Genomic DNA, 26,214 nt, shown 5'->3' on the forward strand with positions numbered 1-26,214 from the left:
AAGGATTTGTGACTCCTACCAATTTAGATTATAAGCCATTTGGGGATCAGTCATTTGCTCAGGGTTGGTCACATAATTCATGTCCAACATTGTCCACTTTCCCTTAATCATTTCTTTAAATGAGATATTTGTAAAGTTTCTACCATAAGGCTTAGCATGTAATAGGCATTTAATAAATGTATAATCTAAGTTTATCAAAGTTTATACTTTGCATTTTATTGATCTAAGTTTGTGATTTTATTAAAAGAGGGAAGTAACTACCTGCAACCTAAGGGTTTGGAGAGTTGCTTAGGAACTATAAAATTAGGGTACTTGCCTAGAATTACATAGCCTAGTATGTAGCAAAGTTAGAATCTGCACCATCCTAACTCGGGAACCAGCTCTATATAACTGCCTCCTTGGCCAGTCAAGTCTGTTATAAATAACTCTCTCCACTGAGCCATCACTTTTTTTTTTTAAATGAAAACCTTTTATTTTCAAAACATGCATGGATAATTTTTCAACTTTGACCCTTGCAAAAGCAAGTTTTCCAATTTTCCTCCTTTCCCCCCCCTTCCACCAGATGGCAATTAGTCCAATATGTTAAACATGATAAAAATATTAAATCCAATATATGCATACATCTTTATAATTATCTTGCTGCATTAAAAAAAAAATCAGATCAAAAAAGAAAAATAAAATGCAAACAGAAAGAGTGAGAATGCTATGTTGTGATCCATACTCAGTCCCCACAGGCTTCTCTCTGGGTGTAGATGGCTCTCTATCACAAGCCTATTAGAACAGGCTTGAATCATCTAATTGTTGAAAAGAGCGAAGTCCATCAGAATTGATCATTGTATAATCTTGTTGCCATGTACAATACTCTCCTGGTTCTGTTCATTTCACTCAGCATCAGTTCATGTCTCTCCAGTCCTCTCTGAAATCATCCTGCTGAATGCTTCTTATAGAATATTCTGTAACATTCATATACCATAACTTATTCAGCCATTCTCCAATTGATGGGCATCCAGTTTCCAGTTTCTTGCCACTACAAAAACAGCTGCCACAATTTTGCACATGTGGGTCCCTTTCCCTCCTTTATGGTCTCTTTGGGATATAAGCCCAGTAGAAACACTGCTGGATCAAAGGGTATGCAGTTTGATAGCCCTTTGGTAGTTCCAAAGGAGCCATCACTGTTTTTCCTGAGACAATTGGGGTTATGTGACTTGCCCAGGGTCACACAGCTAAGAACTGTTAAGTGTCTGAGGTCACATTTGAACTCAGGCCCTCCCAACTTCAGAGCTGGTGTTCTATCACTGCACAACCAAGCTGCCCCTGAGCCATTATTTTCAAAGTGTAAGATATGTGAAGTGCTATGTTCAAATCCTGATTCTGCTTGTTAGTTGTCCCTTACATTTCTATCTTTTCCCTTGAAAAGACAGGCTTACATGAGATGCTTATACACATGCTTTATTCGTAAACTAAATGACTGGTTAAATAATGGTTAATTATACCTATGGGAAGCCCACAGTGTTACATAGAATTATGCGACATATTAGATTTTGACCATAAAAGGGAAGAGCACAAGATTTTATAGGCAGAGAAAAGGGAAAATTGGAAGTGAACATGTCATGTACATTGTTCAAGTGTCACAGATCAGGTAATGCCTTAATTATTTTAGTAGATTCAGGGTTAGATGGGAAGAGAGCCTTGAAACCAACTGGGAGCTAATCCTTTGAAGAGGTAAAGATGTCTTGACTTGGGGGCAAAAGGTTCAAGGTTTTTTGTAGGTTTAAAATTTCTTTGGAGATTTTATTCCTTCACTTGTTTGAAGAGGTTTAAAGTTTATATGGCTAGCCCTGAACTTTCCTAATCTGGCCACTTATTAAACAAAGACCAAAGTACATTTTTTGGCTCCTGGGGACTATCTGTAGCTATGTAGGTAGACTGAGGTCCTGCAGTTACCTTACCTTTTCCACCTATCTCTAAAATTTATCCCATAATAGTTGTCATCTTAACAAGTAGTAATAAGTCATGTCAAAATGAATGCAGTCAATTGATCTGTAATGAACAGAACCAGCTACACCCAAAGAAACACTGGGAAACATTTCTACTCTTGTTTACCTCCCTGAAGCATGACAATTTCCATCCTACCAAAAGATTTCAGCAATAGGAGGGCTGCCATGGAAAAATGGCAACATTCCCAAGCTTACATAAAGCCCCTGTGGTCTCTCCCCAACCCTCACTCATCCCATCAACATGCAATCACAGAATCACAGGATGCAAGCATTCATTAGCAGCGTCTACCATTTATTAACACCACACTGATTTAATACAGGCGCTGGGGCTTGCCCATGGTGCTCTTGATATACAATGCCCTCACATTTTGCCAATTTTTCTTAAGCAAAGAAACCAGGAAATTGACAGCCAGATGGATGTTGTAGACGAGTTCATCATCTGTCATCTTCACGTGGCCAACAGCCACTGCCAGACACAGCACCTAAGGCAGAGAACCAGGGCCAGTTGGTGAAATCAGTAAATCTACTATTGGAGAAATCACAGATGACACATAAGGACTCAACTACTCAAAACAAGAACCAAGGCTGCTCCTAAGCTCTAGGACAGTATGTAAAAAGGGAAATAACTACCTAAATTCTAGTTTCCACTAATTGTTTGGAACAGCTGTATAGCAACAGCTAAAGTGGGTCACAATTTTATTCTCACCTGGGTTTCAGCAGGCTTTCTCTAAGCACCCGCTCCCATCCTAATCAATGGGGCCCTGCTTCAATCCTACTTTTTAGGCCAATTCCTCCCAGGATGATAAACTCCGGATCACAGGCCAACTGAAGGGCTCTGTTCGAGGCACTCTGCCTGAATGCTCCTTGCTCCCTTTAAGGTTCAGGGAACTCTTTCAGCAAGTTTAACATCACTGTCTATAAATCTGGCTCTTCTGAAAATGCACCTCTCTCCTTTAGGGAAAGGCAAGCTCCCCAAAAAAGGGCATTAGCTTTTGCCTTTGTTCTTGGAGCTTGAAGCTTATTAAATATTTACTGTTCTCCCAACTTTATTTCTAAAGGAGAGGAAAAAGTCACCCTTGACCATGACAAAGGTCCCCAAGACTACACTTTCTCCTCACCTTTTTCATCTGGAACTTGATGGTAGATTTCACCTCATCGACCTTTGCCACCATATTTTCATTGTGGGTGAGAAGAGAAGGAAACTTGCCAGCTTTGTTCAGACCAGGGCCCAGGATTCGAGGGATCTGCTTGATCAAGGACTCAGAGGCCAAAAAGGCATCATACTTCTTAGCTATTGAAAAAACAAGGGTTTTGGATAAACAATCTATCAGCACAACATGCTGTTACTCCCCATGAAAGGTTATGAATCCCATAGATAGGGAAGAGATTAAGGCTACAAGCCTGTCCACCCAACAAAAGGACAGGGACTCTGCCTCAGACAATCTAAGGTAATTACAAGAGGAAGAAAATTAGTCCCAACAGTTAGGAAATCCAAATCAAGATTCAAACCCACACCTTTCAATTCTGCTTTTGACATATAACAATGTACTATCTGCATTTTACATTTATACTCACACCTAACCCCCCAACAGCACCACTGGCAGCGCTGCCACCTCCTCCTCCTCCCTTCCCCCCCCACCGGCTTCAGAGACGCCCCTTTCACACACCCAGCTTCTTGACTAATTTCTTGTTCTTATTCAGCTTCTTCAGAGCCTCAATGTCCATGTGAGGGATTTCCACAGCCTTGGCTTCATCACAGTGCTGCTGGTCTCCCAGAACACACACGGAGAACTTAGGTCGAGGCGTGGATTTGAGCCTGAAAGGGACAAAGGACAGATCATGGGTATCCCCAAGCACGAAGACCAGAGGAGCCTGGGACCGTGGCCAAGGAAGCCTTACCCAGATCTGAATTCATTCACCAGCAGCCAGTCTGGCTTCTCAGACTAGCCGGCGGGTTTGGCCGAGGCCTCCCCTCGCCTCCCCTCATGTTTTAAGACCCAGGGTGGGGGTCCGTTCAGCCTCACCTGCCTGCAGCAGGGGGTCTGAACTACCCGGGCACATCAGTGCTGCACATGGCTCCCCTCTCTCTAACCCCGAGAAACAGAAGGGAGCCGGGAACAGACTGAGGGCTGGGTGAGTCACAACGGTGCCAACCTGACGGTGCCAGAGAAACGCTTGTCCTTCTGGGGGTCATAGTTCTTCAAACTGATCTGCAGCTCCACCGTCTCCAGAAACCTTAAGAATGCGAACAAAAATCGGATCAGTGCCGGAGAACAAGCAACTAACACTCCCAGTGACAGGCACTTTCAGATTCTCACAGTAACTTTGGGGAAGTTTATGGTATCATCAGCGCCCCCACTTTACAGGAAGAAACCGTAATAAGCCCAGTGACTTCTCCAGTACCCCGCCCCCCTCCGACAGAAGCAAAAAAGCCAGGGACTCACTTTCTGCGTTTGCGCTGGTTCCCGTGCAGGACTTCCCGCACAGCTTCATAAAGAGTGTCGCGAGAGACTTTGCTGCTGCAGGGCCCAAGAGAAGAGGGTTAGCGAGGCGTGTCTTCAAGCCCCCGTCCCACGGAGACACACGGTTATGAGCGCCGTGACCACAGGCTTACTGGAGCTCGCATCCAGCGCAGCCGGGCCTGCGCAGCAACTATCCAGGCCTGAGCCCGCAATGACCAAGGGGACAAAAAAACCCCCAACACCCGCCCCGAGACGTGGCTCAAAATGCACACGTTGGGCATAAAACCCGCCACACAAAGGCCAGCCATTGCACGAATGAGGAGGTGGCGCCGTAACTCGGGCCCAAAAAGCTCTTAGGTCCCCGAGAAAGCGTTTGTCCAGGCCGCCCGGGGGGCTTCCGTGCCACGTGCACGCATTCTCCGCCGGCCGGAGGGGAAGCGGGGCCGGCGCCCTCCCGGGAACGTTCCTTCCCTGCGCCGCGCTCCCCAGCCGGCTTAGCGCTCGCTAACCGCCCCGCACCACTGGGTGCCTCAGGGCCTAGTGTCATCCGGCCCGGCCACGAGGGCTGAAAAGAGCCGGCGCAAAGGCCGGATTGCATCTTCCCCGTCCCCTCGCCGGAGCCTTGGATTAAATTTATCTAACCGGGGACTGGATGGAGGCCGATGAAACTCCAACCTCCTGGCAGACGCTTACCTCATGGTCGCCTTCTAGTCACAAGCCGGGAAAAGAACAAAAGTCTCGTTTCAGGCGTTCAAGTATTATCTCAGATCTCGCGAGAGCCGCCTCCCGATTTTAGCTGTACCCGCCCCCAACAGCGGCGGCCGACGAAAACGTGCGTGACGAAACGAGTAGGAAGAGCCGAGGTTCATGGTGCGCATGGGTACTGCAGACGCCACTTTCTTCCTGCTCGTCCTCCTCCCCCTTCCCGGTCCATACAATGTGGACGAAGGACGCTGCCGTTCCCGTTCTTTCTGATGAGAGGATTAGGAGACTTGATTACAGAAGGGTGCTGGCCGTAGGAACTCAAAGAGATAGATGCTAGGAGAGCACTCGGTATGAAATAATCAAGATGTCAAAACTGGTCGATAACGTGACTAGTAATTGAGTACCAACCTCCCTACCCCCACCCTCCTCTCGGGATAAAAAAGTAGTGACTTTGGGCCGAAATTGAGGCCTGAATTTTCAGAGTGCAGTTTTCAGACAACGTGCCGATTTATTTTGCTCTACTCTGTTAATTTACAAGGAATGTTCTGAAGGGGTTTAGGGAGGAGACAGTGGGACACTTTTTAAGAGAATCTATAAAACATTTTTTAAAATTCCCGGGGGCTTTAGAGATATTTCTGGCTAGAGTTATAGTAAATATTTTAAAGGACAGTTTGGGCTTGGGAAGACATGAACATTGCAAAGTGACGAGAGCAGAACTAGATACTTGTCCATGATATCGGCAGTATTGTATGATGATCAGTTGTCAACGACGTAACTATTCTCAGCAATATAAGGATGCCGGACGATTCTGAAGGACTTATGATGAAAAATGCCATCCACCTCCAGAGAAAGAACTGATGGAGAATGAATGCAGACCAAAGCATACTTTTTCCTACTTCATTTGTCTTTTCTTTTGCAACATGAAAATAGTTTCTGTGACTTCACATGTATAATTGATGCCATGGCTCTTGCCTTCTCAGTGAGTGGGGGAAGGTCAGCAAAGAGAGAATTCTGAACTGAACATTTTTAAAAATCGAATGTTAAATAGTTTTAATCTCCATAAACACATTCTGAAGTTTAGAATAATCAACAAATCAAGGTCTAATTTGGGAGGGGGGGAGAAGAGAAAGAGAAAAACAGTTCGGTTATGATAGTAGGGCTACTCTGCACACTATCTTCCCATTTTGAAACATGGGATTCATACTGGAGGTGCCTTAGAAATCTCTTAGTCCAGGGGTTCTTACTTAACTTTCTTTTTTTAATGATCTATTCCCCTTCTTGTAATTAATGCTTTCAAATGGATAAAATTTCGAGGGTTACAAAGAAAACCAAATTGTGAAAATTATCAAAATATATAAAAAAAAATTTAGGGTATAAGAACCCTTCATTTTGCCTAATCTCCTAATTTTAGGGCTGAGGAAACTAAAGCTCAGAACCCAGGTCACACAAGTAGTAAATTGCCTACATCTTTCAACCCAAATTCAGCCTCTTTTTTTTTTTTTTTTTTTTTTTTAATTAAAGCTTTTTATTTTCAAAACTTATGCATGGATAATTTTTCAATATTGACCCTTGCAAAATCTTGTATTCCAAATTTTCCCCTCATTCCCTCCCCCATATGGCAGGTAATCCAATATATGTTAAACATGTTAAAATATATGTCAAGTCCAATATATGTATACATATTTATACAATTATCTTGCTGCACTAGAAAAAATCAGATTAAAAAGGGAAAAAAATGAGAAAGAAAACAAAATGCAAACAAACGTTTACAAAAAGAGTGAAAATGTTGTGTTATGATTCACACTCAATTTCCTCTCTCTTGGTATAGATAGCTCTCTTCATTTTAAGATTATTGGAACTGTCAGCCTTCTTTTTAATATATCTTGGGGCCCTTTCCTTTTGGTCATTTCTTCAGCTTGATCCTGTCATCATCAAGATTATGGAATTAGCCCTTACTCTAGAACACATGGCCAGATCTACATAATTCATTTACCCCATGCCTGGAAGTACAGGCATAGAATAGGTTCAAATCATGTTTCTATCCAAATTCTGATGGTAAGAATGCTGTTATATGAATACAATTGGAATGTTGTCTTTTTGGTTTCATCTTTCATTTAAAAAGGTAGAAGTGTTAGGATAAATAGAATATGTTTGGGGAAGACAGGCAGAAGATATAAAGAGAAATACATCCTAAATAAATCAATTAGGGAAAGGGGAAAATAGATCTGATAAAAATTCCTGGTCTTAGCATTTAAGAGAATGCTTATTATTAGGATTAAAGCAATTTTAATAGACTTGTGAAGGAAAGTGTCATTTGCACCCAGAAAGAGAACTACAGACTGAATGAGGATTAAAGCATAGTATATTCTTTTTGTTGTTGCTTGTTTGCTTTTTTCTTAATTTTTTTCTCTTTTGAACTCATTTTTGCGTGTGTGTGCGCAACATGATGAAAATGGAAACATGTTTAGAAGAATTGTACTTGTTTAAACACCATATCAGATTGCTTGGTATCTTGGGGAAGAGGAAAAGGTCAGGACAGGGAAATTTGGAACCCACGATTTTGCAAAGGTAAATGTTGATAACTATTCTTACATGTATTTGAAAAAACAAAATATTATTTTTTTAAAATTTTTTTTATTTTTTGCTGAGGCAATTAGAGTTAAGTGACTTGCCCAGGGTCACACAGTGTTAAATGTCACATTTGAACTCAGGTCCTTCTGATTGCAAGGCTCTGGCCACCTAGCTACCTCAAAATACTATTTAAAAAAAAAAAAAAAGAATGCCTAAGAATTAAAAATATTTCACCTAATGAATAAATATTAGTGTGCTGAGTACAGTGATAGGCAACAGGGTAAAATATAAAATTCTAGAATGTTCCTGGCTAGCAGAATCTATAGTCTGGTTCAGGGATAGAAAAGCAACAGAAGAAATTATTCTAGCCAATATTAACTATTTAAATGAGAACTATTTAAATTTGCTAAGGAAAGTTGCTCTTTCAGCAGTTTATGCTAAAGTATCCTCCCTAACTCCTCACAAAAACTTCCATTCGTGTAGCATTTAACATGCTGAATTGGAAGCAATTTTAGAGGCCATCTTGAGCAACCTTGTCATTTCACAGAGGAAGCTGAGTCTCCAAAAAGTTAAGTCATTTGTCCAGTCACTTGAGATAATAAGTTATAGCATGAGAGATGAGGCTGGGACTCAAACATGACAGTCATCTGATTCTAAGACTGTAAGTTTTCCCATACATAATACTGGTACCTACAGGATAGACAGAAATATGAAAAATCAGCAATAGCCCTTCTACCAATGCCCAAACCTAGATCGGTGCCTAACCAATGATCTGCCCAGGTTTGGGGAAACTCAGGGACAGTGGGGCAAGTAGCAGATGCTAGTGTTGCTCAGGTGGAATTGTCAAAGAGAAAAATTTATTTCCAAGGCATTTCATCATGAGCAAGTACAGGGTGTCCAAATTTTTTTAGTGCAGTTAAAGCTTTTTTTGGAGGGAGGAGGGGAACATCTTGTACTGTTCTCTCCATTTTTTTATTTTAATTTTTTTTGTCGAGGCAGTTGGGGCTAAGTGACTTGCCCAGGGTCACACAGCTAGGAAGTGTAAGTGTCTGAGACCAGATTTGAACTCCAATCTTCCTGACTTCAGGGCTGGTGCTCTATCCACTGCGCTACCTAGCTGCCCCCTGGTCTCTCCATTTTTAAGAGTTTTTATTTTATGGATTTATTAATGACATTTCTATTTTGATGAAACAGATACTTTCCAAGCAAACACATTTATAAAATATATTTCCTGGCTCCACTTCTCCAAAATATATTTCCTAATAAATTGACAAAAAGGCCAGCAGCATTATGGCATAAAATCAACTTGAGTTTTGTTATCTTTCCATGTTGATTCCATTATTTACACTGTTGTTTTGTTTTATCCCCACATTATTTACCAAAATCATAAAGATTACAACAGATGACTCTCAAATGTCAAATAAATAAACATTTAACTCACACTTTAAGCTATGATAAAACCTTAAACTTCAGATTTTGGAATCCAAGGCCATCAACAACCTAGCTAAAATCTATTATTCCTAGCTTTATCTAATTTTTGTGGTTGTCCAGTTTCTAGACTCTCTGTGACTCTAAGGTTTCCTTGGTAAACATATTGGAGTGGACACACCTCTCAGATTGGTTAAGATGACAGGAAAAGATAATGATGAATATTAGAGGGGATGTGGTTCACTCTGAGAACTTAGGACACTAATACATTGTTGGTGAAGTTGTGAAGTGATTCAACCATTCTGGAGAGTGAAAAGCTTTTGCACTACTAAAGGCCAAACATCTAAAGAAGATGGCTATAAAAAAGCTCCATAAAATACGGAGAAAAGTTATCCATGAAAAAGCTAAAGCCTATCATAAGGAGTACAGACAGATGTATAGAAGTGAAATCTGGCTGGCTAGAACGGCACGCAAAGCTGGCAACTACTATGTACCTGCTGAACCCAAGTTAGCGTTTGTGATCAGAATCAGAGGTATCAATGGTGTTAGCCCAAAGGTCAGAAAAGTTTTGCAGCTTCTTCATCTTCACCAAATCTTCAATGGAACTTTTGTTAAGCTTAACAAGGCTTCGATTAACATGCTGAGGATTGTGGAGCCATACATTGCATGGGGTTACCCAAACCTGAAGTCTGTGAATGACTTGATTTACAAACGTGTTTATGGCAAGATCAAGAAACAGATAATTGCCTTGACTGATAATGCCCTTATTGCAAAATCTCTTGGTAAATATGCATGAAGGACTTGATTCATGAGATCTACACTGTTGGCAAGCACTTCAAAGTTGCTAACAACTTCCTGTGGCCCCAAGTTGTCTTCTTCACAAGGTGGAATGAAGAAAAAGACTACACATTTTGTGGAAGGGGGGATGCTAGTAACAGGGAAGACCAAATCAACAGGCTCATTAGAAGAATGAACTAAAGGTCTCTACCATGATTATCTTTCTAATGATCTGTTAATAAAAATGTCTCTCATAAAAAAAAAAAAAAATTTTAAAAGGAAGAAAAAAGGTCATTGAAGCATTTTGCTTTAAATTCCCAGAAGCAAAACAGAATAAAATTAAAAAAAAAAAAAAAGTCAGTTTTGAAAATAAAATACTGTATTTATTATATGTAGGAAAAAGATAAGCAGTAATAGATTCATGGCTTCAAGTGCAATCCTCATTATTTGATCTACTTTGTATAAAGCCTTCAACATATGGCCTGTTGGCTGCATTTGGCCTACAACACTCCAGAGTATGCTGGAACCAGATTAAAATGTAACTGGGAAATATTTAATAAAATGAGTAACAAACAATACAATAAAAAAGATAATAATAATAAACATGAAGCTTACAAGAGATATCTACATATGTTTAAGTTTGACACTACTGACATATGGAAATGAACATTTTATTTGGTGTTTAAGTTCAGAATAAAAAAAAAAAATTTAATATAAAAGAAAATCACGGGGCATGAGATACAGTTTAGGTCTTTAGTCCAATTCCTTTTCCCTACTTTCTATACCAGCTATCCTGATTCATATACTCTAAGAAATTCAGTGATAAAAAGTAATAAAGAAAAACACCAAATAATAACACCAAAACAATTACATTTGCATCACTTTTCATAGTAGCAAAGAAGTAGAAAAAAAGGAGGTACCTATGAATAACAAGTTGTCATGAATACAGAGAAGGATGGAAAGAAATACATAAACTGAAACAGAGTGAAGTTAAGTAGGACCAAGAAAACAGCACATAAAATGACTACAACAATGCAGATGGAAACAGAAACAGAACAGAAATTGAATATATAAAATTAAGATGACCAAGTTTGCCTCCAAAAGAGAGATGAGAAATGAATCTCCCTCTCTTTCAGGCAGCAACAGAAATAGGGTGCTTTTGGACACTACCAACTCAGACTGGAGTCGTTGCCATAACCTGAGGCAACCAGTGTCAGTTTGACCACTAGAACATGAAAAAGCAAAGTGACTCAGACAAGGGAAAACACTAGGCTCTCTCTCACTGCCCAGAAGCAGAAGGACAGGCAAATGCAACAGAAGCAGAAAGGTCAATGAGAAGAAGGAAGACCCAAGTAACTCAATGGCTCATGCCCATTTTGTTGAACTGTTTTTTATTTTCTTCTTCTTTTTCATTCTGTGTTAAAAGTGATGGTTCTCAGGGAGGACTAGAAAGGGTTTATATGGAGAAATACAGGTGGTCAACTGTGAACCTCTGTTTGGGACCCCTTCTCCAACTTCAGCAAAACTGACAGTCAAAGAAATCTATGATAGCAGACATCTTAGAGTGACTATGTGCTCAATTCAGACTTAACTGAATCAACTTTAACTTCTCTAAGTTTGTAAGATAATTCCTCTGCACAACCCCAAGTTATTTCTAACTTGTTTCCATTTCTTTCTTGTCCAGAAAGGTGGACATCATTTGTGCCATAGAAGAAGATCTGAGTACTCTGGAGCAGCTACTGGGCTGAGCAGTCAAATCTGTCTAGATGATCTTACTCTACTAAAGAGCTGATAGTGAAGACAGGTTAAAGCTGAGGCAGAACTGGTGGGGAAGGTATCAAGAGGTCAAACGTCTTAGCGCAGCCTGCAGAGGTTTTTTCAGGAAAGTGGTGTTGAACTCCACTGCAGAAGCAAGGCAGACTTTGTGGGCTTCTGTGATCTTGGAGACAAGACAAGAGACAGTTCAGGGCTCTAGTTAAATCCATCCTTCCCTCCCATGCCAGATACCCTAGATTCATAAAGACAAGAGGAAGATTTGGGGCAGGGAGAAGGAAGGCTGAGAAGTCATTCCTGAGTAACCCAAATTCATTCTCACCAAAAGTGGGAAAATGAGGCATGACAGGTTTACCCAAATGCCCAAACAATAGGAATTCCTGAATCAAACCTCCCTTGTTGGCCTCCAACGCAACCAGAAACCTCACCTGATCTTGGTACTTTGTCACAACTGTCAGGACCAGCTTGGCACAGCCCACAGAATTAGCAGCAGCCAGGCCTTCAAGGGATAACTTTTGCACTAAGACACTGAAGTTCTCTGGGGACAGGTCCATCTGTGAGTTTGGGGAGGAAGAGAAAGGAGGACATGGGGAAGGTTACAATGCTGGAAGGAGGTCACTTTTTTTTCTTTTTATCTTTGAACATATATTTTTTGTTCTGCAATTATGTTTCTTTTTAATATCTTTTTATTTTCAAAATACATGCAAAGTTTTCAACATTCACCCTTGCAAAACCTTGTGTTCCAAATTTTTCTACCTCCCTTCCCCTACCCTCTCCCCTAGACAGCAAGTAATCCAATATAAATATGGTGAATCATTTTCTGATGACACATTTCTAGACCTTTCCTGAAAGTGCAGTGAAAAGAGCAGATTTGGGAGTCTGAGAAACTGAATTAGAATTCTGGTCCTTCCATTTACTAACTAAATGACCTTGGATTATTTACTTCACATGTGAATCTCAGTTTCCCCATCAGTAAAATGAGAGTAATTATATATGCACTATCTATCTCACATGGGAAGATCAGGTAAGATGAATGTATGGGAAGCACTTTTTAACTGAAAAACATCACATTATTACTGCCATCAACCAGACCTTGGGGAGAAGCTATGTGCTGATTCAATGGGGAAAAAGCATCCACTGCCACAACAAAAACAGAAGCCCAGTACAAGACAAGAACTGTGCTCAGAGCTTTCTTGGTGCTAGAAAGAAAACCTATTAGTCCTGTATCAGATAAGAAAGGCCTTTCCTAGTTTTCCCCAATTGTTTCTGTCTCTCCCTGCCCCCAATAATCACTTTCTATATCATATATGTATGTAGTCACTTATATGTTACCTCTGTCATTAGAATTTGAGTTCTCACAAAGAAGGGGATGTATTTTTGTTTTTCTAAGAAACTATGGAAAATGAGGATAATATCAGCACATGTCTCCCAGGACTGTTATGAAGATCAAATGAGAAAATAATTGTGAAGTCCTTGGCAACACAGTGCCTGGCATGTTAGCAGATGTTTTATAAACACATGCTCCCTTTTCCTTCATTTGGCATAATGCCTAGCACACAGTAAGTTCTTCACAGATGTTTGCTGCTGACTAACTATTCCTAACTTCCCAGCCAGGCAGTACAGTGTACTAGAAAGACTGAAATTTAGAGAGTCTGGGAACAAATCCCAATTTGGTCACTAACTACCTATGTAAGTCACTTAATCTCTCTGGTTCCCAATATACTCCTCTGTAAAATGAGAGGGTGGGCTAAATCATCTTCAAGATGTCTTCTAATTCTAACTCTATGATCTTTAAATCACTGATGGTCTGGAACCATTACCTGTCGCCCTAGAAGGGACTGCATCACTATGAAGGTCTCCTCTCTCCAGGGTAATTCCAAGATTTGTCTGCAGAAGAGAAGTCCTAGGTAAGGGGAATGAAAGAAAGAGAGGAAACAACTCTTCCCCTACTTTCTAGTCTGCCACATTCTTCCCACCCACCAAAAGCAGGAGCTCAGGGGCAAGAGAGAGAAGTGAAAGGGAAGAAGCAAGAACAGTCCTTCTATCATCAATCAGCAAGTGAAGGGCTTGTATTGAGGGATCCTGTTGTAGACATTGGACACAATTTCTGCTAAGAACTTATACCATGGATGACTACACAGAATACATAGTGGAGGAAAAAGATCACTGAATCTGGCAACAGGAGACCTGGCTTCTAACCTGACCTGTGCCATTTAATGATCTATATGACTTGGGTCATTCATTTTTCTGGACTTCAATTTTTTTATTTTTAAAATAAGGGAATTAACTTGGATGAGGTTGTAGCTTTGTGCTTGAGGAACCTAGAACCAAGGTAGAGTCATGTACCTTACCTGTGTTCTGAGAAGTACTTCAATAAAGTAGAAAGCAAATATCACCTCCACCCCAGTCAATACCCTAATTCCTTTTGCATTGCAATCAGCTTTGGACAATGTACACCTTATCTTATGTCAAAACTCTAAATACCATTCTGTTAAATTTAGCACTTCATATCAGCTTATAATGCTGTCATATTTAATGCTCCCTTCTCTAATTTTTCACATATGTATACATCTTGTCTCTCAAACTAGACTATAAGCCCCTCTGAGGACAGAGGTGGTGTCTTTTACTTCCCTTTCTCATCCCCTTTCAAAAAGACCTAAGATGGAACTGTGTGCAAGGGAGGTGCTCAATGTGTGCATACCTAATGTAAGCCAGGCTTTGAAGGGGACACTAATGACTAGAACTAAGCAGCAAAAATGTGCAGAAATCTAAAGAATGTGACAACCAAAGAATATCTAGGAAACAGGATCAATTGGCATGCAGTGAGTAGCAAGAGCATGGGATTTGGGATTAAAAATTCTGTTTGAATTTTGGCAAATTTCATCATTTCTCTGGGTCTCAGTTTTCTTATGAGAGGATTGGAACAGAAAACCTCTTAAGATCTATTCCAGCTCTAGATGTACTACTGACAGTGTGCCACGGTCTCAAGTGCTGCCAGCCCTCAGAGGAGAGACAGGGGAAGAAAGCTTGCTTACTTTAACACCAGCACCAGCAAGTCCGCCTCCAGAGTGTCCCCCTCTAGCAGGCAACAAAGAAGCTCTGTCTGTGTGGGGCCTGAGGTGGAGGAAGAAACAGAGGATTTGGACCTTGGTGACAATGAAGGAACTGAGGAGAAGAGGATCCTGGGGCAATCCTGGGAAGGCCATGACAAAAGGGGGAAGTGGGTGAAGGGAAGGACATATGAACAATGAGGCTTAACCAGTGAAGCAGATGGGGCTTCCTGAGCTACTAATTTTTTTTTTTTTTTGGCTGAAGCAATTGGAGTCAAGTGACTTGCCCAGGGTCACACAGCTTGGAAGTATTAAGTGTCTGAGGCCAGATTTGAACTCAGGTCCTCCTGATTTCAGAGCTAGTGCTCTATCCACTGTACCACCTAGCTGCCCCCTTGGGCTATTAATCTTTTATCCCTAAAATTCTCTTTTTGAGTCAGCTCAGGGCCAGATCTGAAGTGAAAGGATATGAAATCTGGGTGGGTATGTGAGGATACAAGGATGGAGCTAACTCTAGAAGGGCTGACCAACCTGAGCCTGCAGCCTGTAAGGCTGGAATCAACAGGCCACTGCAGACAGGATGAGGATATCTGGCACTGAACGCAGTCATGGCAGCTCTGAGCAGTCTAGAGGCTGAGGCTGTCAGGGAAAGTACCTGGGAGGAAGTAGAAAATGAAAAAAATAAGATTGGGTATATTTGGGGAAACTTCATGGACCAAATGTATCTTTAAGTACCTAGATGAGGGATAGGGAGTTGCTAAGGGACCCAAGCTGAGGCATGGGATGGTGGAGGCAAGAAGAAAGTCAGGATGCAAAACAAACAAAAAAACTATCCTCAAGTTAGGAGAGAAGTGATACCAATCGTTACCTCCCAGTATGTGTCAATTCTTTCCCTGCAAAGCCCCAAATTTCTCCAAATAGGCTAAGTCCCCAGCACATACCTGTTCAAGGAAAAGGTTTCTTGCAAGTATGGTGGCACTGCTACAGCTAAGGTCTGGAGAGAGAGCCAGGAGCCGATTACAGAACTGTAGGAGGGCCGTGTCTGGGAGTTGAGAGAGCTGCAACTTCGAGCAAAGGTTCTCTAGCTAGGACAGTGAGCAGGTATAAGGCAGAGGGATTAGGCAGGAAAGCAGCACAAGGTTTGGGCACAACATCAGCTGTGCATCCTCTAATGCAAGACTGTGAGAACCTCCTATTCCCACCCAATGAATCAGAAGCCAAGGACCAAAGAAGATCTCCAATCCCTTTTATTTGATCCTCCCACAACAGATGAGGAAACTGAGGGTTAGGAAGGGCATGGCCATCAGATGAAAGAGGAAGACAGAGAAGATTTAAACCCCAAGGCTCTCCTCACCTGGCTAGGGCTACACTCATGAAGAAACTGCAGCTCGAGAGGTGGGGTTCCCTCTAGGCCCTAGGAGAAGAATTACAGAATTACAGAATTTTAGTACAGAAGAGATTTTTAAAATAATTTATTCTAATCTGTCGTTTGACAGAGAGAGAAGAAATAATCAAAGGGGAAGTGCCTGGCCACAAAGTTACTTAAGAGGTGAGAGTTCAGTTCTCCTTGATTTTTGCAAGATTCAGGGCTCTTTCTGGTCAGGTGGCTGTCATCAGAATTTTATACTCCTTATTTCTCCTAGTTTGATTTGCAGTTTCAGGAGTCTAATGGCCATGGCAACAAAGGGATGGGGAAGGTATCAAACACTTACCTCCCATTCAGTTTCCAGTAGCTCTAGCATTCGGGGCACCCGGTCCTGAGGAAGAGGACAGTTATAACAGCCTTATATGTTCCTACGTCCCTTGTATATCCTTCAAATCAAGCTCCAAGTCCCCCAGGGCCTGTCTACCAATTATTAAATATACACTCTTGGAAGAGGAAAAATAGAGAATGAACAAAAGAGAACAAATCAAGAAACAATGACAAAACAAGAAACAATTGAGAGATTATATATACTTTAACTTGAAAACTTTAATAAAACACCTAACAACTGACAAATGAAAGGATGTGCAAATGAATTTATGCCTCTCCTATATGGTATAGCTGAAAGTGGTACCAGAACTGGATGATGCCTTGGTGGCAGAGGCAGAATTCATCATAGAGTCAGATGAGATGCTAACTCTATTACTACTGATGACTATGCAGCTCACTTAACATCTCAGGGCCTCAGTTTCTTCATGAGGAAAAATGAGAGGATTGGACTGGATGACCTCTAACAACCCTTCGAGCACTAGATCTGTGGTCCCAAAGTATCTCTAGAGACTCATATCTGCTGGCTTTTTCTAACCAATTTGCCTGTAGTTTCCCATAACTGGCCTATCTCCTACTCTTACTCTAATCAATATCTGAAGCCCCAAATCTCGCACCTTGATGGCTTTGGGTAATTCTTTCCCCTCCACCAGCTTCTCATGCTGTCTGTCATCAGCCCTCATGACTGCTGCTTCCAGAATGGGCTGATCACTGCTGCCCTCAGTTCTTTGGGGTGATTCTCTGCTTCCACATACAGCTGATCCCTGTTCACCTGTAGTCCTCTCCTGGAGCTGCTGTTCTTCCTCTTCTATTTTTTCTTTCCCTTCCAGGGATCGAGGTCTCTTAAAGAGCACATCTTTCTCAGAGCCCTCAGGCTCTCCTTCAGGCTCCTTCTTGCGTTTGCCAGGACGGTGGGTTCCCCTGTTCTCAGTGACCTCAAGGTCCAGGGTCCTCAATCCTCTGCCTATATGTCTACAAAGACTTTGGAGCTGTTCCTGGCACCCTTTTGTTAAAGGGGAGGCCTCCTTGGTGACCTCATCTGTAGTCAGTTCCCGGTGAAGCAATTCCCCCAGGGCCCAAATCCAGGAGTCCAGGTTAGAATCACGCTTGGCTGCCTGGAGTAGAAGGAGGAGTCCACTCTTGGGAAGCTCAGTATGTACCATTAACAGCAAGGACAAGAGGTTCCTTTGGCACAGTTGGGGCAACTGCAGCAGCAGTGGCTTCCTAGGCAGCAGAGGGAAGAGGAAGCAGTGAGGATATCATACTGAACAAGGGATCACAATAGGGACCAGATAGTGGTGTGATTGCAAGCAAACTAGTGGGCTGAGTTGACCAGAGAGCAGAACCTATAGAAATCACCATAAATGGAGAAGGGGAAGGAATGGGATTCATTCAACTACCATTCTACAAAGATTTATTAAACACTTATTGTGTTCAAGGTACAAAGATGGATACAAAAAATTCTAGGTCAGTGACACTGCACTTTCCCCCTCAAGAAGTCCCAATTTACTATTACAGGAGATGAGTTTACACACATCATTATAACACAACTAATAGGCTGTCCCAATCACAAACAGGTGTGACTTAAAAATGCTGAATGCTTGGTATCTGGAATCCAAAATATTTATTTCCAAAGAATTATAAATTATAAAGCATTATTAATGGTGGATTCCTTGTTTAACCCATAAAAACAGATCATAGGAGTATAGAACTCCATACAAGATAAGCCTGGATTTTTGGATTCTAGGAACAGGGGGTCAAATTAAGAGGAAGAGGAGCAAGAGATTTTCCTGCCACTTCTTAGGGTTAGATTAGTTATACTAAGGTACACATTTATTGAATGCTTACTACATGCTAGGTATTATTCCAGGTGCTAATAAAAAGTATGAAGAATTGAACAAGCCATTCTGGCAAGGGGCTTACATTCTAATGGGGGAGCTAAGTCCACCTATATGTACAGTATAAATATAAATTAAATAAATCCAAGATCTTTGACTTTCTTCTATCTCCTTTTTCATCCTTATCCCCATTTTAGTGTCACATATTTTCTCTCAACTCTAAGGTTTACTCTGCTACTCCTTAATTCATTCAGACATACCAACCTTTTCCTCCCAAAGCAATGGATGATATAATTATTCTATTTCCCTTCTCATCTAAATCTAGTGTCAGAAGCTAGTTGTGTGATCCCTGAGCAAGTCATTTAACTCGTTTGTCTCAAGTTTTCTCAATTATAGAAAAGGAATAACAATAGCATTGAACAATAAGGATAGTCACGAGGATCAAATGAGACATTCATTAAGTGTGTAGCACAGTATCTACTGCATAGTTGTTTGTCCTTAATTTTTGAAAACGACCAATTATATCACAGAATGATGTCTTGACTTGCCCATGAACTGGATTTAAGTGAGGCAGAGTTGCACAAAAGTCTTCAGCCTCATTCTCTCTTCCTGATTCATCAAAGTCCAGTGGCAGGACAAAAGTTAGAATGACTGCAAATGACCCCCGGATGCAGGTGACCTCTGGTTTGACCAAGCTACAAGCACATCAGTGTCTGCTTCAGCCATAAGCAGGGCTATTGGAACAAACTGTTCTCTGTCACTTTCTGAAATGGGAAGCCTGAGGAAACTTTCTCTCTCAAGGAGAAAGCTATCTTGAACTTTACCTCTGTAAACTAGCCTCATTCTGTTATTCTGAGACCACCCTCTTAGATACACTAACTAATGATTACATTCTCTATAGAGGTAAACAGATACCTATTCAATTCCAAAATTCTCCATTGTTTCAATAGCCCCAAGCTCTAGGATCTGCCCATAAAACTAAGTGCTCTCAACAAACCTCTTTACAAAATCTCCAGATTGTATTTGGGGCTTTTTGTCCAACAGAGTCTCTTTCTTAGTGATAGTCAGAAATAAACTTTCCTATTCTTTGCCACAGAAAACTGGGTTTAGTGAATTCTTGTCACAAGAACTCGGCCCCTTCTGCCTTTCTTGTTTCCAAACCAAGGCTCAAATCCTATCAATTCCACTTCGGGAAATCTTCACATGTTTGAGGTAGACACCTTTCCAACTCACCAATGGGCTTGTGCGATCCACTAGCTACCTTCAATCTGGGGCACACCATCTGCTGAGATGATTTTGCTAGAGTGTGGCCACTGTATGTAGTACAGCTTTTTGGAGCCATAGATGAGAGTTGCATGCCATGGGGTAGATGAGTAGGCATGAAAATGACTCAGCAAACCAGAGGTCCTCCTGGAATTCACATACATATACTTATTCCCCTCCCCCTCTTTTCCCTACCTCTGGTGATATAAAGAGAAAAGCAATCTCATTAAAACTTAATAACATTAATGTATAAATGAAAGCCTTCAGCTATCTTAAAAATTTGAATTATTTTGTCTGAATAGGTCCCATTATTGCTGTCTTTGCCTGCAGTATTTAGTCCTTCATTTCCATGTTTTCCAAATAATCTCTTCAGTTCTAGTTTTCTTTCTAAAAATGTTTTAAATGACTATTGTTCTGTAAGAAACAACCAGCAAGATGATTTCAGAAGTTTGGAAAGACCTACATGAACTGATGCAAAGTGAAACGAGCAGAAACAGAAGATCATTATACAAGCAACGAGAAGACTACATGGATGATCAATTCTGATGGACATCGCTCTCTTCAACATTGAGATGATTTGGACCAGTTCCACTTGTGCAGTGATGAAGAGAACCATCTGCACCCAGGGAGAGAACCATGGGAACAGAGGGTGGAACACAGCACAGCAATCTCACTGTTATTATTTGCTTGCATTTTGTTTCTTTTTTCTCAGTTTTTCTTTTTCTTCCTTCTTGATCTGATTTCTCTTGCAAAAACAGATGACTTTGTGAATATGTATACACATATCGGATCTGGCATGTATTTCTGCATATTTGGCATATATTGGACTGGCTGTCGAATTGGGGAAGAGATGGGTGAAAGAAGGGGAAAATTTGCAGCAGAGAGTTATGCAGGGGTCAATGTTGGAAATATTACCCATAAATATGCATTGTGAATAAAAAGTTTTAATAATAAAAAAAAGTGTTACATTCTTCATTATTGAATTCCATTTTTTAATAAGAGCTTTTTATTTTTCCAAATATTTAGTTCCCTAAATCTAGACCGCATTGTTTGGTTCCCTGAAAGGGAACCCCAAAACCTAAACCTCATCAAGTTCATTTAAGTCTTCCCAAGCTTTTCTGAAATCAGCCTGCTCACCATTTCTTACAAAAAAATATTATTCTATTACATTCAAATACTATAACTTATTTAGCCATTGCCCAACTGATGGGCACCACTCAATTTCCAGTTGCTTGCCACCACAAAAAGAGTTGCTACCCAGGATGATTTTAGAAAGGGCTAGAGAAACTTACATGAACTGATGCATTTTATTTTCTTTCTCATTTTTTTTCTGATTTGATTTTTCTTGTGCAATATAATTGTATAAATATGTACGCATTTTTTGGATTTAATATATATTTCTACCATGTTTAACATATATTGGACTACTTGCCTGCTAAGGGTGGGGGTGGGGAAAGGGGGGGAAATTGGAAGTTCTGCAAGGGTTAATGTTGAAGATTTATCCATACATGTTTTGAAAAATAAAAAAAGCTTTAATAAAGAAAAAAAGGGGGGACTGCTACAAACATTTTTGCACACATGGGTCCTTTTCCCTTTTTTATGATCTCTTTGGGATACAGACCTACTAGAGACATTGCTGGATCAAAAGGGAAAAGGACCCACAAGTGCAAAAATGTTTGTAGGACCCTCCTTTGCAATTTGATAGTCCTTTGGGAATAGTTGCAAATTGTTCTCTAGTATCTATTAGTATCCCAATTTTCCCAGATCTCCTCCAACATTTATTATCTTTTCTGGTCGTCTTAGCTAATAATAAACTGGGAAAACATTTTCACAGTAACAGGTTCTGATAAAGGACATTTCTAAAATATATAGAGAATTGACTCTAATTTATAAGAAATCAAGCCATTCTCCAACTGATAAATGGTCAAAGGATATAAACAGACAATTCTCAGTGGAAGAAATTAAAACTATTTCTAGCCATATGAAAAGATGCTCCAAGTCATTATTAATCAGAAAAATGCAAATTAAGACAACTCTGAGATACCACCACACACCTGTCAGATTGGCTAGAATGAAAGGGAAAGATAATGCAGAATGTTGGAGGGGATGTGGGAAAATTGAAACACTGATACATTGTTGGTGGATTTGTGAATACATCCAGCCATTCTGGAGAGCAATTTGAAACTATGCTTAAAGAGTTATCAAACTGTGCATATCCTTTGACCCACCAGTGTTACTACTGGGCTTATATTTTAAAGAGATTTTAAAGAAGGGAAAGGGACCTGTATATGCAAGAATGTTTGTGGTAGCCCTCCTTGTAGTGGCCAGAAACTGGAAACTGAATGGATGCCCATCAAGTGGAGAATGGCTGAATAAATTGTGGTATATGAATATTATGGAATATTATTGTTCTGTAAGAAAGGACCAACAGGATGATTTCAGAAAGGCCTGGAAAGACTTACATGAACTGATGTTGAGTGAAATGAGCAGGACCAAGAAATCATTATATACTTCAACAACAATACTATATGATGATCAATTCTGATAGATGTGGCCATTTTCAATAATGAGATGAACCAGATCAGTTCCAATAGAGAAGTAATGAACTGAACCAGCTCCACCCAGGGAAAGAACTCTGGGAGTTGACTATGAACCACTACAAAGAATTCCCAATCCCTATATTTTTGTCTGCTTATATTTTTAATTTCCTTCACAAGCTAATTATATACTGTTTCAAAGTCCAATTCTTTTTGTACAGCAAAATAACTATATGAACATGTATACATATATTGTACTTAACTTATACTTTAACATATATAACATGTATTGGTCAACCTGCCATCTGGGGGAGGGGGTGGGGGGAAGAAGGGGAAAAGTTGGAACAAAAGGTTTTGCAATTGTCAATGCTGAAAAATTACCCATGCATATATCTTGTAAATTAAAAGCTATATGATAAAAAAAAAAAAAGAATTAAATTCTTCTCCTGCTCAATATTAAAAAATAAAATAAAATTCCTTCCCCTGAATGAATTCCATCTTTTGTCCTTTCTTGTTGGATTACATTTGTAACACAGATCATCCAGGGCTGCATTCTGGGCTCCACTACTCTTCAGAACACATTATTCCATTCCCTCCTTTTTCTAGTGGATACAAAATAGTCTTTGCATATTTAAATGTCCTTTCCCTTGTATTTGAAAAACTTGTTTCTGAATTGAATTGTCAAATTTAACCACTATGTGTTTTAAGAGTCTGCAACTTTAGTTTTGTTTTTTGTTTTTTTCCTGAAGGAGATCAGTAAAATCTTTTGATTAGAATTTCATTTTCTGTGTTCAGCGGTTCTGGGCAGTTCTATTCTATTACTTCCTTCATTACAGGGTTAAGATTTCCTTTGCCCTAATGTGTTCTTCTGGAAGACCTATGATCCTTAGATGTCTCTAGGCATCCATTCAAGATCAATATAATTTGCTTGCACAATATATTTTATTTTATTTTTGCTGAGGCAAATGGGTCACAGAGCTAGGAAGTATTAAGTGTCTAAGGAAGGATTTGAACTCAGATCCTCCTGACGTCAGGGTCAGTGCTCTATCCATGTACCATCTAGCTGCCCCCTGTATCTGGAAATCCTCCATAACATGTATTCTTCTCTTCCATAGTACTCATTTCTTAAGATCCTTATGTTCTTCCATGTCTTTATATTTTTCTGTCCTTTTTTTTTTACTCCTTAGGAAAGAGTACAAGACAGACAAAAGACTAATAGGAACTGCTTGTTTTCATTTACTGAGTTATTCAGTCAGCTAGCATTTATTATTAAGATCCTACTATACGCTAAACACTGGGCTTAATATTGGGGATATAAAGAAAGCCAAAAGACAATCCCTGTTCTTAAGAAGCACGTGGTCTAAGAGATGAAGTGTAGTCTTGCTATTTTTAGTCATTCTTCATTTGTGTCTGACTTTTCATGACCCCATTTGGGGTTTTCTTGGCAAAGACACTGGAGTAATATGAACTCAGGAAGATGAATCTTCTGTATTTCATGTCCCAGCACTCTACTTACTGTACCACCTAACTGCCCCATAAACAATTATGTATACTTGTAAATTTGTACAACTGAAACAAATAAATAATAACAAATAAATTTTAGTTGTTTAGTGATTTTTCAGTTGTGATTGACTCTTTGTGACCCTATTTAGGGTATTCTTAGCAAAGATACTGCCTTGTCATTTCCTTCTCCTGGTTATTTTACAGATGAGAAGACTGAGGTAAAAAAGAGTTAAGTAATTTGCCCAGGTTCATACAGAGATTAGGTGTCTTGAGGCCAGATTAGAATTCATGAAAGTGAGTCTTCCTGACACCAGGCCTGTCACTCTAACCACTGTGCTACCTAATAGAGAATAGTGAAAATAAAGATGTAATTTTTTTTTCTATCCAAGTTCAGAATCTCTGAAATCTATTCATAGCCTCATGCAGGTTAAAACCCCGAGTTTAGAGAATGCCTTTACTCAGACAACAGTATCATGCTTATCTAGGAACATGTCCTAACTCCTTAAGGACAGGGACAGTTCTAGTTCTCAAACCTCTAACACAATTTCATTAATAAGGAGACAGACCCTTGGGCTTTTTTCCAGAACCTTTTCTTCTCCAGCTTTATGCTCTATCTCTCGGGAGAGTTTATCAGCTCTGGAAGGTTCAATGGTTATCTCTAAATTGGATGCAAGTCTGATAATCCCTGTTATGAACACTAGTCCCATCTCCACCTGAATAGATACTTCAAATTCAATAAGTGGAAAACAAGAACTCATTATTTTCTTCCTTTTCCACGCCTCTTTACTGGATTACATGATAATAGATTTGACATTATTTAGTCCAACCCTCTCATTTTACAGATGAGGAAACTGAGGCCCAAGGTGACACAGACAGGAAGTGGCTAAGCTAGAATTTGAGCCTATCCCTCACTCCAAAACTAGATCTTTGCTCTATATCAAATATATGAAACATAAAAATCCAGTATTTCCCTATTTCTCTCAAAGATAGTATCTGTGTAACTACCTAGACTTGAAATCTCAAAATCTAAGTCAAGTCTCCCACCCTCTGTATCCAATCAGATGCTAAGCATTGCTAATTTTTATCTCTGCTCTATCCTTCATATCCAAGACAGCCACTACTCTGGTGCAAGCCCTCCCCACCGTTAGGCCTGGACTGTTATTAGTTACAGCCTCTCCATTTTTAATTCATCTTTGTATGCAGCTGCTCACCCCTTCCCTAAAAAGCTTCTCCAACTCTAGAACAAAACACAAACTTCCGTCTGGCTCTGATCCATCTTTCACATTGGCCTCTTTCACACACTTCCCCTTCCAACTGACAAGCTTCTCATTTCCCCTAGTTCCATTTAGTCTCCATGTTTTTGGACAGATTTTCTTCCCCTATTTCTGGTATCCCTAGCTTCCTTCCTTATCACCCTAAAATTACCTTGCATGCATTCTGTATCACTCACTGGAATAAGTTGTTTCCATCCAGTAGAAAGCATGCATGAGTTTAGGGGTGATTCCGTCCTTGCCACCTGGGCATCCCCTACCATAGCATCTAAAAACAGGCTCCAGAAACTGCTTGTTAGATTTATTTGAATATTTGTTTGGACGTACGTGGGAGTATAATTGTACCCCGGATTACTCCTGGAGAAAGCCGTAAGGGCAGGAGCGAGTTTCCCTTTCTTCGTGCACACTTCCAGTCTTAGGGGCCGTGCCTTTACCACAGTGGGCATGTAATGAATGCTTGCTGACTGAGTGACTGCAGGACGCACCAAGGAAAGTGCAAGCTGATAACTGCAAATCTCATTTGTAAACGCTTTAAAGTTTGCAAAGCGTTTTCTGCACACCAACCCTTGCACTGGGGAAAGGAGAGGCTCACCCCTCCTTGCCAGACGGGGCTTCACGGGGCGCTCCCTCGGAAGAGGCCGCCCTACTTACAGCTCCAGGCGGCGGTCGGGCCCCTCAAGCACGGGCTCCTCTCGGCTCAGCGCCTCCAGGAAGGGGCCCCAGCAGAAGGGCCGCTCGGAGCCCCCCGCCCGGAGCCTGGGGAGGGCCTTGAGCGCTCCCAGCACCCCCCCGGGTCCGGACTGCAGCAGCTGCAGCAGAAGCAGGGCTGGGGGCTCCATCCGGACGCCTAACCGTGCCGCCCACCCCTGCACCGGCGGACCAGGGTCAGCTCCCGGCCAGGTGAGCGGCCCGGGAGGCTGAGATGGCATCTTGCTCCAGAAAAAAAGCCTGATCTCTAAGATCGCCGAGCCTCTGGGGTTAGGGGTCAAGGATCAGAACCTCCTCCTTCACGGATCACGAGACTACGAAGCCATTAGAGCGGGATGCGGGCGGGAAGCTCAGGTCATTGGGAAGGCAGAGGCGGGAGTGCCGATCTCAAATCACTTCCGGCTTCCTCGGCCCGCCCCCATCTCTAGATGATACGAGAAGGGGCAGTCCTAGAAGCGAGGTGGGACTACGACGTACGCGTGGCTCGCAGGCCGAGAAGGAGAGCCTAGATCTGGGCGGGAGGGCGGGGCTTGCAGGTAAATCGAACTCGCGACCAATAGAAGCATAGGAGAAAGGGGCGG

The 26,214-nt window shown here is 41.1% G+C and overlaps 2 protein-coding genes and 1 pseudogene across 3 annotated transcripts; 1 reads left to right on the top strand and 2 right to left on the bottom strand.

Annotated features, from left to right (window-relative positions):
• Positions 1–2,268: 2,268 nt before the first annotated feature.
• Positions 2,269–5,267, bottom strand: RPL10A (ribosomal protein L10a). Its single transcript, XM_074311175.1, has 6 exons — positions 5,153–5,267; positions 4,442–4,516; positions 4,152–4,232; positions 3,665–3,813; positions 3,116–3,288; positions 2,269–2,479 (listed from the first exon to the last, which is right to left on the bottom strand). Exons 1-6 carry the CDS (start codon positions 5,155–5,157, stop codon positions 2,309–2,311), a joined length of 654 nt encoding a protein of 217 aa, XP_074167276.1. The 5' UTR covers positions 5,158–5,267; the 3' UTR covers positions 2,269–2,308.
• Positions 5,268–9,505: 4,238 nt separating this feature from the next.
• LOC141541277 (large ribosomal subunit protein uL30-like) lies at positions 9,506–10,210 on the top strand (annotated as a pseudogene).
• Positions 10,211–10,301: 91 nt separating this feature from the next.
• FANCE (FA complementation group E) lies at positions 10,302–26,020 on the bottom strand. 2 transcript variants are annotated; one of them, XM_074311176.1, is made up of 10 exons: positions 25,577–26,020; positions 17,131–17,737; positions 16,476–16,520; positions 16,118–16,177; positions 15,705–15,848; positions 15,295–15,418; positions 14,749–14,827; positions 13,534–13,600; positions 12,142–12,267; positions 10,302–11,879 (listed from the first exon to the last, which is right to left on the bottom strand). In XM_074311176.1, the coding sequence occupies exons 1-10, from the start codon at positions 25,852–25,854 to the stop codon at positions 11,778–11,780; spliced, it is 1,632 nt and encodes a 543-aa protein (XP_074167277.1). In that variant the 5' UTR covers positions 25,855–26,020; the 3' UTR covers positions 10,302–11,777. The 2 variants fall into 2 exon arrangements, with proteins under 2 accessions (XP_074167277.1, XP_074167278.1); XM_074311177.1 differs by lacking the exon at positions 25,577–26,020 and adding an exon at positions 25,253–25,536.
• Positions 26,021–26,214: the final 194 nt, after the last annotated feature.

Source organism: Sminthopsis crassicaudata, chromosome 4, assembly GCF_048593235.1.
Source record: "Sminthopsis crassicaudata isolate SCR6 chromosome 4, ASM4859323v1, whole genome shotgun sequence".
Classification (NCBI taxonomy): Eukaryota; Metazoa; Chordata; class Mammalia; order Dasyuromorphia; family Dasyuridae; genus Sminthopsis; species Sminthopsis crassicaudata.

Coding starts and splice junctions, on each gene's coding strand:
- RPL10A (XM_074311175.1), bottom strand. Junction 3,289..3,664: donor GAAATTAGTCAAGAAGCTGG/GTGTGTGAAAGG, acceptor TTTTTTCAATAG/CTAAGAAGTATGATGCCTTT. Junction 2,480..3,115: donor TCAAGTTCCAGATGAAAAAG/GTGAGGAGAAAG, acceptor TCTCTGCCTTAG/GTGCTGTGTCTGGCAGTGGC.
- FANCE (XM_074311176.1), bottom strand. CDS start 25,854: ATGCCATCTCAGCCTCCCGGGCCGCTCACCTGGCCGGGAGCTGACCCT. Junction 16,521..17,130: donor AATTACCCAAAGCCATCAAG/GTGCGAGATTTG, acceptor CCTCTTCCTCAG/GACCGGGTGCCCCGAATGCT. Junction 14,828..15,294: donor CTTACAGGCTGCAGGCTCAG/GTTGGTCAGCCC, acceptor CCTCCACCTCAG/GCCCCACACAGACAGAGCTT.